The 19,968-nt window shown below is 41.5% G+C and overlaps 1 protein-coding gene across 5 annotated transcripts in view; it reads right to left on the bottom strand.

Moving 5' to 3' along the window:
• The window catches only part of LOC122669561 (mitochondrial proton/calcium exchanger protein-like), a 77,279-nt gene extending 68,793 nt beyond the window's left edge, over positions 1-8,486 (bottom strand). For 4 of the 5 annotated variants that reach the window (XM_043866346.1, XM_043866347.1, XM_043866349.1 and 1 more), the window contains exons 1-6: positions 8,416-8,485; positions 7,353-8,043; positions 6,947-7,259; positions 5,353-5,499; positions 5,156-5,244; positions 4,761-4,853 (exon numbers count right to left, since the gene is read on the bottom strand). In XM_043866346.1, coding sequence (XP_043722281.1) covers positions 4,761-4,853; positions 5,156-5,244; positions 5,353-5,499; positions 6,947-7,259; positions 7,353-7,960 — 1,250 coding nt within the window. In that variant the 5' untranslated portion in view covers positions 7,961-8,043; positions 8,416-8,485. Of the gene's footprint in view, positions 1-4,760; positions 4,854-5,155; positions 5,245-5,352; positions 5,500-6,946; positions 7,260-7,352; positions 8,044-8,415 lie in introns of all 5 variants that reach the window. The other variant, XM_043866350.1, reaches the window with a different exon arrangement.
• Positions 8,487-19,968: the final 11,482 nt, after the last annotated feature.

Genomic DNA, 19,968 nt, shown 5'->3' with positions numbered 1-19,968 from the left:
GCATCACCACTATCAGCTGTCAACTTCAAATTTAGGTCCATTGGAGTATCCAAAGGTTTAGACCCAAGCATATCTGTTTCAGAAAGCAGGTCAAGAACATATTTCCTCTGGGAGAGAGAAATATTTTGCTAGACTGAGCTACCTCAACTCCAAAAAAGTACTTCAACTTACCAAGATCCTTGGTCTGAAACTTACACTGTAAATGTATCTTCAGTTGCTTAATGCCTTCAACATCATCACCAGTAATGACTATATCATCTACATATACCACCAAAAATATCTTCTAGTCTTGCTATGCCAGTAGAATACCGAATGATTACTGCCACACCGAGTCATCCCAAATTCTAGAACAACATCCGAAAATCTTCCAAACCAGGCCCTGGGAGATTTTTTCAAACCATACAACGACTTCTTAAGCTTGCACACTAAACCAGACTCCCCCTGAGCAACAAACCCAGGAGGTTGCTCCACATAAACTTCCTCATGGGCACCACCATGAAGAAAAGCATTCTTCATGTCCAATTGAAAAAGAGGCCAATGATGGGATGTGGCAAGAGAGATCAAAAGACGGACAAATGCAAGCTTTGGAACAGGTGAAAATGTATTAAGACAATCAACCCCATAAACCTGTGTATAACCCTTGGCAACCAAGCGAGCCTTCAAACGAGCCAAAGAGCCATCAGGGTTCACCTTAACCACAAAGACCCACCAACAACCAATAGCCTTCTTGCCAGTAGGTAACGGTACCAAGTCCCAAGTGTGATTGTTAGCCAATGCAACCAATTCCTCCTCCATAGCTGTCCTCTAGCCAGAGTGGGATAATGCCTTTGAAACAGACTTAAGGGTAGGATAAGACTAAACAGTAGAGAGACAAACAGGAAAGTTAGCAGATAAGCCTGTATAAGAAACAAAATGAGACAAAGGATGTTGTGTACAACTACGAACACCCTTACGAAGAGCAATGGGAACATCAAGATCAGAAGAATGAATACTTAACTAAGGAGGAGGATCCGTAGGCAAAGTTGAGGTTGGAGGATCAGTAGAGACCGGGGTTGCTAGATCATCACGAGGACGTCGAACAAAGGTGAACCGAAAAGGAGGACAGGCTGGCCGAACAAGAGGCGGCGGAGGTGGCGGAGACGAAGCAACAGCCGATTGAACCTAGGAAACAATACGTTACATCATATATAAAGGAAGATCCTCATCCAACTCCGAGGAAACAAAAGAGGTATCATCATAAGCAGTGGACTCAAAAAAGCTAACATTAGCAGAGACAAAGTACTTTCGAAGAACTGGTGAATAACAGCGATAACCTTTTCGAGTGCGTGAATAACCTAAGAAAATACATTTAATCGCCCAGGGATCTAACTTGGACAGACCTGGACGATGATCACGAATAAAGCAAACACACCCAAAAATCTTGGGTGGTAGAACAAAGAGAGGTTCAGTAGGAAATAAAAGAGAATGAGGAATTCCACCCTGTAACACAGAAGATGGCATACGATTTATAAGAAAACAAGCAGTCAAAATAGCATCAGCCCAAAAGATTTTTAGTACTTTCATCTCAAAAAGAATTGAACGGGTTACTTCAATTAAATGTCTATTCTTCTGTTCAACCACACCATTTTGTTGGGATGTGTCTGAACAAGAAGACTAGTGCAACATACCACGGTCAGCCATGAAAAAATTAAAGGGAGTAGAAAAATATTCAAGGGCATTATCACTGCGTAAAACACGAATATTCTTATTAAACTGAGTCTAAATTTCAGTAACAAAGGCATGAAAAATGGTAAACTCAGAACGACTTTTCATTAAATAAATCCAGGTGATCCTAGAATAATCATCGACAAAAGTAACAAAATATTTAAATCTCATCTTAGAAGTAACAGGGCAAGGCCCTCATACATCAAAATGCACTAAGGAAAAAGGGTACGCAGACTGTTTATTGACTCTAGGGGAATAGCTCACACGGTGGAGCTTTCCAAACTGACATGACTCACACTCTAAACTAGAAAGGGAACTAAAACGATGATCCAACTTTTGTAGACTCTGCAAAGACGGATGGCCCAACCGACAATGAACCTGGTGTGGAGACAAAACACTAGAATAAGTAGCTGAAGGAGAGTCTTCAAGATGATACAACCCCCCTTGCTCACATCCCCTACCAAGCATCTTCTTCGTCATAAGATCCTGAAAAACACAGGAATCAAGATAAAAGGTCACTGAACAATTGTAAGCTATAATAATTTTACTAATAGAAAGCAGATTAAAAGGGAAATCCGATAAATGGAGAACAGAAGACAAGGATAAGGACTTAGTTGAGTTGACAGTGCCCGTGCCAGTGACTTTGGCAAGGGAACCATCAGCCAATGTAACACTAGACTCTGAAGACCGAAAGGAAGAAAAATTACCTGGCACATCAGACATATGATCAGAGGCACCTGAATCAATGATCCAGGGACGAGAAGTGGAGAAACACGCAGTGGCATTACCTGTCTGGGTAAAAGTAGCTGTGGAGGAAGATGTAAAGGGTTGACAAATCCGAAACTGTGTGAACCTAGCATAATCCTCATCAGACAATCTCACCACCTTACCCTCAGAAGGTGTTGCAGGAGACTCGGTACTAGCTGCTGAATTAGTATACTGCTGGTGCGGTGCGGTGGCTTCCCATGAAGTTTCCAATAAAAGCGTTGGATGTGTCCTGGTCGACCACGGTGATTACAAGTCTTCACAGAACCAGAATTTTCACTACCACTGCCTCTTCGACCTCCACGGCCAGCTGTACCACCACCACGGCCCCCATTACATTTACCATTACCTCTCCCTTAACTAGAAGCAACAAGGGCAGACCTCTCACCATGAGCAACTGCTGGTTCATGGGAACTATCACGAGAAACACGAAGAACGCGAGAGAAAGTCTCTGCAAGTGAGGCAACTTTATCACCTCCAAGAATAGTAGAGCGTTCTGAGTCATATTCCTGGCCCAGTCCTCCCAAAAATCCCATGACCGCAAGTTGTTCACGTCGATCTTGCATCTGTTTCACATCCGAACTAATGGGCAGCAACGCATTTAACTCTTCAAATATGCGTTTATAATCAGCAAAATATTGGGTCAATGGACTCCCCTTCCTATTAGCACGATAAAACTCTTCTGACAGCTCATATATACAGGATAAATTGTTCTGTCCAGAATACAAAACATGTAAGTAATCCCATAACTCCTTTACAGTATCTATGTGAGTCACTAAGTCAACAATCACTTCTCTATAATAGATTTGGAAGAGCCTGAAACAGCCTCAGAGATAACACCTTTGGAATCTTCAGTTTGGTCACCCATCTCGACCAAGCAAACCAATGCAGAAATTCACAAATAACTGATAAACAAGAGCAAAAGTGATAAACCAGCAAGCAAACACTATCTCCAACAGCCTCCAAAAATCAAAGGTCGATTTTTGTGATACAAACTCAATGTACAGTAAAAATCAATTCAGGGAGAACCTTACAAATAACCTTCAAACCACCAAAAAAGAGGACAGAAATTGAAGAATAATCTCTTCCCAAAACCCTGAATCGATATCAAGCAACCACCATAAAATCGAGACTAGGTTCTTTTATATAAGCATGAACCAGTCTCAGTAAACTCCACCAAAACGCAGCATAGGGTGCTGCAACTCCTTCAAACTCTGAAGCCTTCAAAACCGCAACACTGTCTTGATCAATCTGAGAGTAATCGAGTAGGTCCTAGGATGTAGAATCGACAACTAAGATCCTAGCTATGTTACCATGTAAATAAAATCAGATTTAATGGAAAAGATGGAGAGGAAGAAGATGGAGAAGAAGAGAGGAGGCTGTAATCCTTCGGGGAGAACAACTGATTAGATTGAACTCCCCCCTTTCATTAATCTATATAGGAATAGGGTACACAAGAGACAAGATGGGATAAAATCCCCAAAATAACCCCACTAAACCCATCTCGGTATTAGCGCCTACCAAATCTCGAAATCTAACATAAGCAATTAACCTGCTCTCGATCAAATGATTTTATTTTTACATGAGACTTTTTGTATTAAGTAGAGCACAAAACCAGCATTCACACAAATCCAAGATTGCTTAAATCTGATTTATATTGAAGGAATTACATTCCAGTCAAACCTTATTTGGTGTGTGTGAATGTTGTCAAGATCGCTTTGAATGAAAATAATTTTTTAGATGTCAAAACAAATGAATATTTTACTGCACTTTAGGTTTTTAGCAATGTTTTAACCTATTAAGATTATGGAATTTTTAGATTTGAGAAAAACCCCAGCATTAGAAAGTTGAAAATTTCTCATACCGCCAAAAATCCAGTTTTTGTGCTTGAACTGAGGGGTTGACTTTTTATCCTTTTGGAATTTGATCTTTTAACTATTTTAATTGGATTCAAATAGGGATTATTTGCTTATTTATGAATAATATCTTGAGTAAATGAAATAATCATTTACTTAAATGATATTTGGCATAAATAAGTGCCAAAACTTGGTTCGATACCAATTAAACCAGTGCAAGGCGGCCTACAATAAGGCGGTAGCCACCTAGGCGACGCCTTGACAACTATGCTTTCAATGGCTTAGATAAACTTCAGATTCACATTTGACTATGGTTCTTCCTTCTTTCTTGAGCAGAGATCTGCATCAAACCAAAGCAGCTTTCCACCCCCCCCCCCCCGCCCCCAAAAAAAAATTTGCACTTTTATCACAAATAAGGCACAATTTTTATCTTACCATTGGAGTTTTTGCCGAAGCATGTAACGCAGATACGAATCTGTTCCATACGGGCCAATTCCCATGTATTTGCACATATTTACTAATCGAGGCCTGAAAGCAACAGAAAGCAATTGCAACAAAAAAAAATTCAATAAGGAAAGATGCTTCAAAGATATTAAATCATAAGGACGCATTCGAATAGTGAAACCAATGCTTTCAAAAAATTGATTGGGCCTTGAATTGCTCAGATACAGCAGTCCACAGTCTAAAAAATCAGACAGTCAGACCTGGAATACCCAGAAACCATTGATCATTGGATTTCATTCAACAGCCTGAATGATTTAACCACAGTCTGACCGTCTACTCTGGAGGTTCTCTAAAACACCGAATGAAATGATAATAGAAATACCAACCGGCTGATATTGTCAAGAGTAAGCTCATCATTGAACAACTTTGCAAAACCCAAAATTTCCTCATTAGAAACACGGCCACCAGTCCTAACCTATATCAACATTCCAATGTACATTTAATTGCAAGAGTCAACAACGAACATAACAGAGGAAAATCAAGAATCACTGATGCCAGTGAAACAATAAGCAACATTACGTACCTTGTTCAAAAATTCATCAAGATCTTCGGCCGTTTTCTTGATTTCTCCACTTCGGGAATTTTGGACTTCCTTTGCCATTTCCTTAACTGTGTCTTGAAGAAACTTTGCATACTCTATCCTTGCATTAAGCCTCCTTTTCAATGCTTCCTAAAGGTAAAAGTTGCCACTAAGAAAGGACTATATAATAACTAGAAGAGACAGATACAGACTATATAGATAGATAGATTTGCATGCTAATAACTGAGGAATATTCATTTCATGAAAGGAAGTTGGTTAAGTTATCATCCCTTTCCAGCAATAGTATGTTTCAAGGAGCTTTTGGATCCAGCATTGGATGGGTTCCCTCCAGAATGTTCATATTTCATATAGGAATTTACTGGATGACCCCAACCATCCAGTAGACAGCAGAAATACAAGGTGAATTATACAGAAAAAGTTGATAGCTGAGCTTTTATGTGGATTTGAATAGGTGAAACATTAAAAGAGAAAATTTGACTGGTGTGAACCATAGAATGGTTGATTTAGGAAACACTCCCAAGTGCATGGGGTTGCACATATACAACCAAATATAATGATAGAGCAAAGAAATGGTTCTAGAGTGTAGGAGGTTGCATGGGGGTTGGATCATTGATGGGTATATTCTGACAGGGATGGAGGATAGGTGTGCTTTCCCTGGTGCCACGATGGGGGTGAAGAATTATGAACTTCTTGTTTCTGTGGCTTGCTAAATGTGGCTCTTAGGAGTGGGTTGGTGCTGGAGCCCCTGCATTGTTTACCCTTGTTCAATATACATCTTTTCTTCCTTGTCTAAAAATCTTCATTGTTTCCAATTAAAAAGGTCATAAAAAGAAGATGAAGAAAGCAAAGGCCAACAACAAAATACCAGATACAAGAATGGTTAGTCATAGAACAGCATTCTAATTTGGTAAAGATAAGGGTTTTTATATGGGGGGAAATTCCACTAGACGGTAAGCGCCTCCCTTCACCATACATGATCCACCTAGTTCTGCCACATGGTAGGATGATGTGGCAATTTCTACTATGAGATAGACAGGTCAAAGTCTTGATTGGCCACGTGTCAAGTTTCAGATCCAAATCCAATCAAATACCCTCCCATGTATGTCCATGCACCCACAAATTTCTAAGCTATCCATGTATTGCATGAACCTCCTACGGTGGTTAGATTCTCAGATTTTTAAATTGCCACTTGGACTTTTTTTTAATTTTGGGGGGAGGGGGATGGGAAGGGGGCTGAAACTCGACATGTGGGTAGTGGACCTTGAGGTCTGCCTGTCCATGAAATTTGGGACCCAGCATACATGCCACATGGGAGATATTTAGGGGATGTCGAGGGAGGCACTCCTTGGTGGTGCGATTAGTAAACATTTTCCCTCTTATATGTGCCTATCAATATATGTGGATTCCAAATTGAACTAATTTCAGCAGTCCAAATAACTGTGTACAACATGCTGAAGAGTAAATTACCTTGGTGAAACAAATATAAAGGTTAGAGATCGAATATATTTTCAACAGATACAGTTCATTTGCAATGAATCTGCGGCAGGTCTCGACAAACAACCATTACAAGCATTACCTGTTCTTTCATCTTGTCCTGGAAAGTAGATGGTAACATGTTGGGGAATAATTTCAGGAATACTGGCAGCAAGAACTCCATAAATGGAACTATGAGAAAAACCGCAACAGGAACTAGCCTAAAAATATCAGCTGTGGTGCGTGTTAGTTGTTGCCTCTCTCTCCTAGAGAGACTCTTCCCAGCGGCAAGTTTTAGAAGTAATCTTGAGCTAATCCTAGCATCAGCCCACAGTAATTTGGTGCCCAACCAATAGTGTTGCATAGTTGCTTTAAATTCTTCTTTCCAATGAACTAGTTTCTTGGCCCAGTCCTCTCTGAAAGAAAGCAGGGAAGCAAAATATATAAGGGCATAAATTGAGCTACTCTAATCCAATTAAATAAGCAACAAAAAGCTCTATGTATCTAACCTGCTCATAGAAGCAACAGCTCTCAAAGCCGGACCAATCCCCAACAACATGGCCCATGCTCTTTGTAAAATAGACTTGGCATTCTTCGGAGATTCTTGCAACTTTTTAGCTTTTTCTTTTGCTTTAGCTTTTGCCTCACTCAAACCTTCGACTGCTTGATCACATTCCTCAGGGGATGCCTCTTTCTTCTGTTTAGCCACCTGTTCTTTTTCAGTTCCCTCATCTGCACCAGCCAACTCTGGTTGACCGGCCGTAGCAGTGGATTTGTTACGCATAGATTGTGACATCCACCCAATTCCCAATGAAGAAATAAACTCCTGTCTTCTATTTCCATAACCCAAAATAGAAATACCAAATGAATTATGCTTAAGCAACCCTACCGCTGAAAACTTCGGTAGTTCCTGTTTATCTACTGAAACTGCATCCCCCTCCCTACGACGGTCAACATCAGTATAATGATTATCTGTGACCCCATTCAAAAGCTGTGAATCTGGCAAAGGAGCAAGTTGCCCATGCCCAAAATTTGAAAAAGCTTGAATGGAGCGAGTCGGCACGTTCAGGTAATCCAAGAGAAACTTCCTCCTTCTGAGAATTGCTCTTGAAGCCATTATTGAAATTTTCTTACTCCCCAAAGAGAACTATGGTCATATCTCTTCACACCCCACACTCAGTTGAGTTGCTAAGTACAACGCTGATATCACCAACCAAAACACATCATACCAAAAATAATAAATAACTACCCAAATTTCTCCAATAACATATAAATTAAATCTTACTATCAATTCATTAGTGCATTTCCAGCCCCAATACAAATTTTCTATATGAAAGACAACAAGAGAACTGGAAATGGATAAGTAAAGGAAAAAAGAACGAGACAAATATTAAACAGAAGGTATCAGTTGTGAAACTGAACTGTAGAATACGAAACACACCAAATGGCAAAATAATACGAATTGAACATAGCTCATTTAAATAGCTTATCAGCACAGACCTAAGCAAATTCAAAAGGCAGTGACGAAAATATTAAAAAGAACAACAGAGGTGGGCATGAAGAGACACCAACCCATCGATGATGATGGAGCTCGCCTTAGATTATTTCCCCTGCAAGTTCAAATAAACTCAGTGCTTTTAACTGCCTAGTTAAGCAGATATTGGATTAAAGAAGACGAAATGAATGATCCGAATGAGTAGAGACCAAGAAATTGGCCAAAGATTAAGCCCTTTTTTTAGTCTATAGAACAGAAATGGACAACTGAAGGAAAAAGTCTACGCTTCTGACAGTCGATCGCCAGAGAACAGATGATAGTTTATTAGGGTCTTAGCCCGCGAAATAGTGAATTATCCACGTTTTTGCGGTATCGTACACGACACAAATTGGGTACCCATCACTTGGGTACCCAGATGCCACTCAATGGAAAAAAACTGTTGAGAATCAGAGAGAGAGAGAGCACCAACACCAAGGAAATATCTTCTTCTTCCATGGCAATCTTGCTCTAGCTTTCACTCTGTACAATCATTAGGGGCATTTGCCCTCTTTTTCTTACCCTTAAAACTATTATCATTTAGAAAAGAATGTGAACAGTCGAACTACGAATCACTCTAAAGAGAGAAAGAGTACCAACATTATGAATGTTTCAACTAGCTCGACTTGAAGAACCAGTTGCGTTCATCTCCCGAAATGAGAATCGCAGGTGGAAATTGGTAAGGAACCAATTCAAAAAATGTTGCAACTTAGGGATTAGAGGAACAGAAATGTGAAGGTGTTGGGGCTTATCAGTGATGGCGTCTGATGACTAATGGCACTCATGCGATGACGTTCGAATCAAGCTTTTTGTTTCAAACCTGCAACTTCTCACTCTAACTGAACTGTGAACGAGAAAATCTGCTGGAAGGTAAATCCTTGTTTAAGTCAGAACGAAGTTTAAGCATTTGGCAGTGAAAGTTGAGACGAGGAGAGCTGAAGAGAAGAGAATTGCAGGAATGAGGAAGAAAGTGATTTTTGAGGTGAAATTTTTTTTTTTTCGAAGGGTGGGGTCCATATTGCGCAGTAATACCAATCCAACGGTTGGAAAGTTTTCCCCACCTGAGGACCCGGTCTGAAATCAGAACCTGCTTTCGTCGTGAGCATATATACTTGGTGGACCAGTCTCTAATGTCATCGATGGAATATCCCTTCAACGCTCAATCACGGGTTCCTGGATCCCATGGATCCTATCTCGTGCTAATTTGATTTGATTGGATTGGCCGGATCGTCTTCCTTTGTAAGTAGTCTATACCGCATTACCGCTACGGTTTTAGATCAATATTGATGATAGAAAATAGATACCAAAATCGTACTGCACTAAATATAAATTGCATTTTCAATACAAAGAAAGTACCAAATTAGTATGGTTCGGTTCATTTATTTTTTCCTATCAAAAAAAAAAGCTCAGTTTTTTTTCGTTATCAAATATGGTTTCTTATATGGTATATGTAACAAATTAAAAGATGGGATATGGATCGTTACATTCGTAGCGTGATATCCACAACGCAGCAGAAGTGGATCGAGGCGCTCTTGATTGACGGTCAAACGAACAACAAAGCGACTTCCTCGCGACGATGCACTCAATAGATGATCGATAAAACTCGATCATCCACACTCCAAATCCAGAGGCAACGATGGAAGCCTCTTGGGAACACAACCAAACTCAATGTGAGAAAGAGAGTGAGAGCCGAGAGAGACATGGGGATTATAGAGGGAGAGGAGCTGCGACAAAACTTGATCTCATGCAGCCCCCTCTCACTCATATATATAAAATAATATGGGGGACCACCATGTGGCTCCCTTCCTCTAACCCTAACCCTAGTGGGCCTTAATGACACACAGTTGCCCCAAATGGGCACGGGTAGGGGCCTCGGTTCCAAACCCGATTTGCTTACATCTCTCACTCGTCCACATAGGGCAGATCTACTCAATCGCTCATCTAAGTCTCTCTCCTATGTGTATCCCCTCATGCAAGAAATGGAGTGTGCGACCTAATGAGATAGAAGAAAGGTAGGAGTGCTATATCAAGCTTCCATCTAACCAACATGGCACATCACTCACAAACTATCTGGGGTACCCTAAACAATCCAATCACACCAGATCCAGAACTCTCGATCCTTCATGTTGAGTAGTGCTAATCCCAAAACATGTAATATGCTCATGACTAAGTCGAAACACAAACACGACAAGTCGCCCAGACAATGAGTCACATAACAGGGTGTAATTCGGAATAGTTTTCCCTAAGTCCCACATGTCAATCTGACTATTCCCAACAGCTTTCCCAATCGTGTCTCGCTGGACCGCATCATTCATGGTCCTAAGGAGCACGTCAAAGTAGCGTCATTGGTTGTCCTCTTCATGACATGGTGTCAGGTAGAGGGTATTCGTAAGATCAACTCAATTTGATCCATATGGCTCACACAGTGATGAAGCAGGGATCCATTCAGTCACTCTCACAAATGGTCGTAATAAAGCACATATAGTATGAAATGTATGTTATGGTATTTCTCTCACTAAGATGAGCATGTCACTCGTAAAATATAAAAGAACACCATACGAGTCTGGGTCCAGTCGCACTGCCAAGCGTCAGATGTGAGTCCTTCAGTCCAGTCGCCTCCACGGCGCCTCCCAAAAAAACCTCACACTCGGCTATAAGTAGGATACACTGAGATGTGGAAACTCTGTGTTTGACCATATAAGGGTCTCATCTTAGCTCTAACTAAGGCGCCACTTAGCTTAAAAGCTATATGTTCATCTTGCTCGCTATCTCTAAGAGCCAAGGTGAATTTGGCTCATCTTGCTCGCTATCTCAAAGCGCCAAGGTGAATCACCAGTGTGATTGGATCGATTCAAACCTGGTGACATATTTACAAAAGAATGTGTACACACGCATATCACTCAAAAGAAATATGTCTCATATATATAAATCAAGGGACGAGACAAATAATGTCTAAAAGAAGCATCTAAGCTCAAAAATAAATACAAATCATCCACGTTGAAGGCCCATATTCCTAACATGAGTAAGGAAAATGCCTCGAGCAATAGGCTTTGTCAAAGGATCAGCCACCATGCTACTTGTGGAGATATGCTTTAGGACAACCTCCCCTTGCGCAGCCATGTCTCGTATATAGTGATATTTGATGTCTATGTGTTTGGCTTTCCCATGGAACTTGGGGTCCTTAGCGAATGCCAAGGCTGTTGTACTAACACAATGTATTAGCATCGCATCTCCTGAATGAGCGGTAATGCCAAGGCGCTGTAGGAACCTCCTCAGCCAAACGGCCTCCTGAATGGCCACCGAGCATGTGACATACTTAGACTCCGTCGTGGATAGGGCGATGTGGGTCTGTTTCTTGCTGCTCCAAGATACAACCCCGCCTCCTAGGACAAATGCATATCCCGAAGTAGATTTACGCTCGTCTTTGTCACTAGCCCAATCAACATCACTGTAGCCTCTTAGTCTCAAATCTGGGCCACTGTAGGTGAGGATGAGATCAATAGCCCCATGAAGGTATCGAAAGATCCTCTTCACTGCTTGCCAGTAGCATGGTTCTAGGTTACTCTGGTAATGACTAACCATGCCAACTTCGAAACATATGTCTAGACGCGTGCACATCATCGCGTACATCAGACTGCCAATCGCTATGGCATAGGGTACGCTGGACATTTGATTCTTCTCTTCATCGATCTTAGGGCATTGGTCAAGGCTGATAGTACATGCTTTGTCCATGGGAGTATCAATGGGTTTTGAGTTGTTCATATGGAATCGTTCCAGGATCTTCTTTATGTAAGTCTCTTGAGACAAACCAAGAAACCCCCTAGAGCGATCCCTCACAATCTTGACGCCTAACACAAAGTCGGCTTCACCCATGACCTTCATCTCAACAGCAGAGGATAGCCACTCTTTAGTGGCGACAACCATTTCTATGTCATTCCCAGCTAACAAAATGCCATCACATACAAAGATAGAATAAGGAAACCTCCCTTGGATCGTTTCACATACCCACAATGGTCCTCTTCAATCATTTTAAAACCCACAGTGGTAATGGCATGATGAAATCTAAAATATCACTACCTAGATGATTGTTTGAGGCCATATATAGAACGTTTGAGACGACAAACTTTGCACTCTTGTCCTTTGACTTCAAAATCCACTGGTTGATCCATGAAGATCTCTTCGTCTAGTTCTTTATTGAGAAATGCAGTTTTAACATTCATTTGGAAGAGTTCCAAATTCATTTTGGCGGCAATTGCTAGGATGAGGCGAATGGAACCAAATCTCACCACAGGGGAGAATGTCTCATCATAGTCTACACCCTCTCTTTGGGTATAGCCTTTCGCCATAAGGCGTGCCTTGTACTTGTCAATTGACCTGTCCACCTTGCGTTTAACCTTTAGAAACCATTTGTTCCCAATAGCCTTATATCTAGGAGGTAGGTCAACTAACTCCCATACCTGGTTCTTACTTATAGAACTTAGTTCATCCTCCATAGCAGCTTGCCACATTTTCTTAGCAGGTGAAGAGAGTGCCTCCTGCACAGAAGCATGCTCATCCTCATCCTTTGGAACACAAATGAGAGCTTCCCCTTCAATCTCAAAGCGACGATGAGGAATGTATCCATGAGTGCTCCGACGCATAAGGGATTCCTAATCATCTAGTGGTACACTCCCACTGGTTAGTACACTCTCATTAGGTTGATGATCAGTCTCACTATCTCTGGAAATTACAGGATGAGTTAATTCCCCACCCTCGTCGAGAGTAGGTGAGATGCTAACGTCGTCCTCCAACTTAAAGAGGTTGAGATCCCAACTCGCATCACTAATGCTAGGAAAATCTGTCTCAATGAAGTCAACATCGCGAGACTCTATCTCGATCATTCCTTCGTCAGGGTGTTCACCGTACATTACGTAGCCCTTCAAGCTGTTGGAATATCTTATAAAGATGTGTTTCCTAGCTCTGGGGCCTAGCTTCCCAAACTTATAGGAGGCATTGTGAACATAACCAACACTTCCCCATGGTCGTATATGTCCCAGAGTGGGCTTTGCGTCTTTCCACAATTTATAGGGAGTGGAAGGAACTGACTGTGAAGACACCTGATTAAGGATGTAGGTTGCAATCAAGAGAGCATCCCCCCAAAGGTTATTGGGAGGTTGGTCTACGCCATCATCGACCTAACCATATCTAAAAGTGTCCTATTTCTCCTCTTCGCTACGCCATTTTACTGCGGAGTGTTATACGCAAACTCAATAATATAATTAATTATTATTTCTTTCTCGTGACGTGTAGATACCGCTGCCATGTATGCTGGTGATCTATTCTCAATAATGGTCAAACCCAGCTACAAAATCATTGACCATAGTACTGGTTTGCTTGTGGAGGAAAGATTCATCAACTGGCAGTGGGGGAAATTCGTTGATGGCAACTTTGTCGACTATCCTCCTAATACCAGCCTGGGAAGCGAAGAGTTTCGGAGAGAGCACCTTAGACCGTCGCCTCAGTTGAACACCTCGTTCAGTGAAGAACTTGGTCAAGGTTGAGAAGTAAGTTCATATCCCCTTGTATTGCTTGTTTACCCTTCTCTTTGATGTCCTCGAAGTACGGGTCAAGGTTGGGACCACCTAGGCTATTTCAGCCATTTGTGGAATATTTTATTGTGGATCCCACTTACCTCGGGAAATGTATGAGGGACTTGTGCTCCATTATTTTGTGGACCTCACCCTTTAATAGACTCCTTTTCCTATTAGGACCAATGGGTTGACCCATTTAACTTAAGTGACCCTATGGGTTGACCCATTTAACTTAAGTGACCCATTTAATTTAAGTAACCCATTTAAATCTATTTAACCCAAAACGGGTTTTAATCTATTGTTGCCCAACCAAATGGACCCTAAATCCCACTTACCATAAATAGAACCCACGGGCATTCATTGACCATAACTTCTCCCATCTACCCTAAACGTGGAAGAGAGCAAGAAAGAAGGAGAGTGGAGAAGCTTGGCTGGAAGCTTGAGACCCCATCTCTTGGAGCCCTCAACGTGGAGCTCCTCTGTCTTGGGTTAGGTAAGCCATTAAAGACTCTTCCCTTCTTCTATTTTGGGTTTTGGGAGTTTGGGAAATGGAAAAAGCCTTGACCTAGGGTTCCACTTGAAACCCAAGGATCGATTGGAACCTTTAGCCTATGATATTGTGGAGTTGTTACACTCCATTGCTAGCCCTAAGACTCACAATCTCATTCTATTTGAAAGACCTAGGGTTTCTACCCTATTATGCCTTAGAATAGGTTCTTCTTGGACTCCCCTCTTAAATCCTTTGGGTTGTATGGACCTAATGAGGTATTAGAACCCTAATGGACCAAGGGGAAAGCTCGCTTGGTGTTCCTTTGTCTTCACACTTTTTGGAAATGGAACCCTTAGTGAAGAACCCCTTGAATCTCGGACCTGGAGGTATGAGGACTTACATGTAGTATATCTGCGGCTAGGACTTTTGTACCCTTATGCTACGACCCTTACCAACAGGGGTTTAGGTGTTGGATAATCAGAGTCCAAATTCTGTGGTGTGAGAGAGAGCCAGTCATTGTAGTGATGGTTATCGGGGTCTGCCACTGGATAGTTTTGGTGGCTTCGACTGGTGTAGGCCCCCGGGTGACAATTGAGGTTTCATTGTGGCGATAATCGAAGTGACCCACAGTGTCTCCCGAGTTGTCACAGTAGCATATACCTCTGACTTAGATTGTGTGCTAGGTGGAAAAATGAATTAACATGTGCATGCATCATTGGACTATATGTGAATTATGTGTTTGTGCATCCCCATCCCCTCACTGGCTCAGTGGAGCTAACCCCCTCGTGCGCACACTTTTTACATTATGATGCAGACTTGAAGTCCAGCCCTTGGGATACGATGATATTGGTACGGAGGAACCGGAAGCTATGTTAGAGGAACATGACGACGGGTGTCCTTGTGACGATTGCTCCTACGGGCCGTGAGGATATTTGGGACTTGGTCCCTTTTGTTTATTTTGGGGCTTAAGCCCTTATATAAATATTTACTATTATACCCTTTTGATAGTTATTAGATGGTCATGGGAAATGTATTTAACTACAGTACTTTATCATTTAGCCTTTGAAAATCTTGTAATTATTTGACTTTATACGCTTCCGTAACTACTGATCTTTGGAATGTAATATTCATTTTCTGTATTCTGATATTATATTGCTTTAATATTGGCTATGACTGTGCGTTGGGATACTGTGTCAGTGATCCGGGTAGCTTAGTGGGATGACACGCGTTGTCCTAGTCACCCTTTATATTGTATTATATTCCTTGTCTGGAATAGGGGCGTGACACGGAGTGTGAGGAATAGTTAATGTCTGCGTATCCCCTTTTTCTTCACATAGTTCTTTAAACTGGTCAGAGAGATACTTGCGTCCCCGATCAGTGTGCAGAGTCTTTAAACTCTTGCTTAACTGATTTTCAACCTCTGCCACGAAGCGTTTAAAGTAATCTAATGCCTCGTAGCGGTGAGTGATCAGATACACATAACCATATCATGAATAATCATCAATGAATGTGATAAAATATGAGGGGCCATGGCGTGCCTTTACATTCATGTAGGTCCGCATATGTCCAAGTGGACAAGCTCAAGATGTTGGGTGGATCAGATTGCCTTTCCAAAAGGTTTCCAATGGGCTTTACCTGCTAGATAGGGCTCGCACGTAGGGAGGTTGACTTTAGCGAGTAGGCCTTGAAAGCCCTCTCTAGCTAGCCTAGTCATCCTATCTCGGCCTATGTGTCTCAGTTTAGCATGCCAAGTAATGGATTCGGAATCATCACATGCATTAACCACATAAGAAGAAGATGAAGTAGAATCAATTATATCTAATTTATAGAATCCATCAAAAAGAATCCTATGTCCAATCACACTACCAACCAAACAAAACTCAAGTGTATCACCATTGATATGAAAAGAATATCCTAAAGGTATCAATGTTGTAACTGTAAACAGATTATATATGCTAAATGTCCGGTGCATAGAGCACATCGTGAAAAAATATGGTGCGCCCAGTACGCATCTTGAGTTGACAGGTACCAACTCCTCGAACCTTCTCATTAGTACCATTCCCCATGAACACATTCTAGGACCCAGCTAGAACCTTCCGATAATCTACGAATCCTGCTCGATCTCTCGCTATATTTTTTGTTGCACCTGTATCCACAATCCAGTCAGGATTGTGTGGGAAACCAAAACATGAGTACCCATAAAGGCACAACGAGATCGGGTTAAAAATGGTACCTGCTTCGGCTCAGTGCAATCATGAGCGAAGTGCCCCATCTTCTGGCAATTGTAGCAGTTGACCTTGGATATGTCTTTATTTCCACCACGCTTGCCCCTCTGGCGCTTGGCGGACTTGCCTTCCTTGGGTGCTTGGTTCTTAGCCCCACCTTGCCTTCTTGGATTGCCCTATCTTTTGCGCTTAGACCCAGAAGTCTTGTGCTTGTCTCCCTGGGCGACAAGGGCAGTTATGTGGTTCATCTTTTGGCGCTCCGCCTCAAGCTCGATATGCTGAGCAATATCAGCAAAGGTTTTCATATTCTCACTATGGGTAAGAATAAGCTTCATGAGAGCCCAGGAATTAGGGAGTATCCTTCTGACAACTTGAACCTGCTGCTCATCAGTTAGGTTGGTCCCATCATCTTTCAACTTTCGAATCATGTCTTTGACCACCCTAAGGAGTTTAGACATAGTGTGTTTGGGATCCATCCTATATATCTCAAACTTTAAGGTCATGCTCCTTAACCTTGTGGTGGATGTACCTCTAAAGGCAAATTTCAGCTGGTCTCACATGGACGTAGCTGTGGTGTATTGTTCAAAATCACCAATAAGGTCATCATGCATTGCGCTTAACATAATAAAGCATGTACTTCGATCCTGTTTCACCCTCTCATTGTAGGCTTCCATATCACGATGATGTGCAGTGGTAGTACCCTCTACAGGCTTGGTCATTTAAGAGGTCGAGTATTCTAAGTACTCTTACTCATTGAGCAGATAAGTGATCCTTCGTTGCCACATATCAAAGTTGGGTCCAATAAGTTTTTCACTTTTGTTGAGGTCCGCAACAACATGTTTAGTGGTCATATCTATCACTACACAACGATGCACAAGGTAAACATTAGGTACACATTAAAAATTTGCTCTAAAAACCTTAATTAAAATTAATGGCTCCTTACTCCACATGGTGAGACCAAAAATTTTGCTAGGCTCATAATCAAATATAGCATATGTGTGGCTCAGGGGCATATAATTTAACTGGTTTTGAACAAATATAAGGAGGAATGGGCATCTCCTATCCACATATTGCACCATACATACATGTACGCATGGGTCCCATAAAGAAATCCGACTGGTACTTAAAGTAGCATGTCGAGTTAGTGTAAGCGTATGATATGCAGTGCGGGGCGCTAACCCTTTACAAAGCTTCTCAAAAAATATAATTATATTTGCTCAATAATTACATCTCTTTCAAAAATCCTACTACATCAATCTACTTAGTAGGGAGCACCACACTTTACATCATACATGAAGACTAACTCTAACGCACATACTTAGTAACATGCATACTTATATAAAATACCAATCATGATTTCCAACCCAAATCATGCATGAACATCTCTAGGCTGGTCGGTGGAGATCGATCACGCATCCCAACAAGTGGAGCGAGTCATAAGTCAATAACCGCCATGGGAGGGTATGATGAAATTGGCCATATGCATACTAACATGCTAAACTTATTAAAACAATAATATCATATGCAAAATAAACTCACCAAGCATCATAAAAAAAATGAAAGCAATGCATAATCCAAAAAAAATTGCAGTCATAGGCCGCAGGCTGCACACAGTTGATGTCACATAAATAAAAAATGCGGGCTAACGATTAATACAGAATTAATTTAAGCCCACAAGGCTTAAGCCCAATTGAGGTTCTATTTTAGAAACCAAATGAGCATAGAGTACAATTCTTTATCAAAAATGATTACCCAACCCATTAACAATTATAAAGCCCACTACATGCCATAATTTCTAAAATAAATACCCAGCCCATTAACAATGATAAAGCCCATTACATGCTATAATAGAATATGGGTGAAGGGATGATCACTTCACCCATCTTCTACCTTCAAACAGAATGCAACTTTTGTTCTTTGTTTTTTAATTTATGAGCATGTTGCCCACACCCAGGAGAGCTGCAACGACAAATAAAGAGTGACAAAAGGAGGAAGCAAGGTCACAAGAAGAGGCAGCATGCGCCCTCATAGGCTATGCGGATCAGAGGCAGGAAGGGCCATATGGCTGTGTGCGCCATAAACAGCAGCAGCCACAAGGCCATGCATAGACCCGCAACCATCAGGCCACGCAGGCCAGTGGTCATACAAGCCACCTAACGTTTCACCTTTTTTAAAAAAAAAAAAAACATTTAGTTGTACAAAAAAGACAAGCATGAATCAGATTTAAAAAAATAAAAAAAAGTCTTCAATATGTAATGAAAGACAAACACTCATTCCTAAATAAAGGCTTTGTCTTCAACCTCCAGACAAACTAGAGAAAGAAACATAAAAAACAAAAAACCACAATTAGAATTCAATGCAGGCCATAATCTTCACAAGAGAAGATAGAATAAAAAAAAATTACAGCGGCATGCCTTGTGCGTGTGAGTCACACAGACCCACAGAAGGAGAAGTAAGTCACGCAGGTCTGCAAGGGTAGCGGCCATTGGTGGCGCAAGCCACAGAGGCCCACGTTTCCTGCGGCAAGAAGGCCTCACAGCCAGAAAAAAAAAAAAAATCACGATGCAGCATAGTCACGGCCAAACATGGTGAGGCGCGCTTCGCGACAGTTCGCGACGTAACCAAGAATAGTAATGTCTTTGATACCAATGTAACAAATTAAGAGATGGGATATCGATTGTTACCTTCATAGCGTGATATCCACAACGCATCGGAAGAGGATCGGGGCGCTCTTGATTGACAGTCGAACGAACAACGAAGCGACTTCCTCACAGCGGTGCACTCGATAGGTGATCGACAGAACTCGATTGTCCACACTCCAAATCCAGAGACAATGATGGGAGCCTTTTGGGAACACAATCACACTCAATGTGAGAAAGTGAGTGAGAGACGAGAGAGACGTGGGAATTATAGAGGGAGAGGAGCTACGACAGAACTTGATCTCACGCAACCCCCTCTTACTCATATATATAAAATATCATGGGGGACCACCATGTGGCTACCTTCCTCTAACCCTAACCCTTGTGGGCCTTCATGATCCATAGTTGCCCAAAGTGGTTGCGGGCATGGGCCTCGGGTGCAAACCCGATAAAGTTAAGAATAGTGGCATAGAAAATACTTCAGAAAATTTTGATTAATCACCCATTAACAATATATAATATGTACAAACTGAAACCAATCCAATATGCAGAAAAAACGCAATAAAAGAAAGAGCTTTCAAATAACTAAAATGTAAGGATATATGTGGCTCCTACATCCACAGTGAGATGAGAGAGGCTTCACTAACAATGGAGAATATGGTTACAAACT

The sequence above is a fragment of the Telopea speciosissima genome, chromosome 7, assembly GCF_018873765.1.
Source record: "Telopea speciosissima isolate NSW1024214 ecotype Mountain lineage chromosome 7, Tspe_v1, whole genome shotgun sequence".
Classification (NCBI taxonomy): Eukaryota; Viridiplantae; Streptophyta; class Magnoliopsida; order Proteales; family Proteaceae; genus Telopea; species Telopea speciosissima.
The sequence above is the reverse complement of the archived record's forward strand: the minus strand, read 5'-3'. Positions and strand labels throughout refer to the sequence as shown.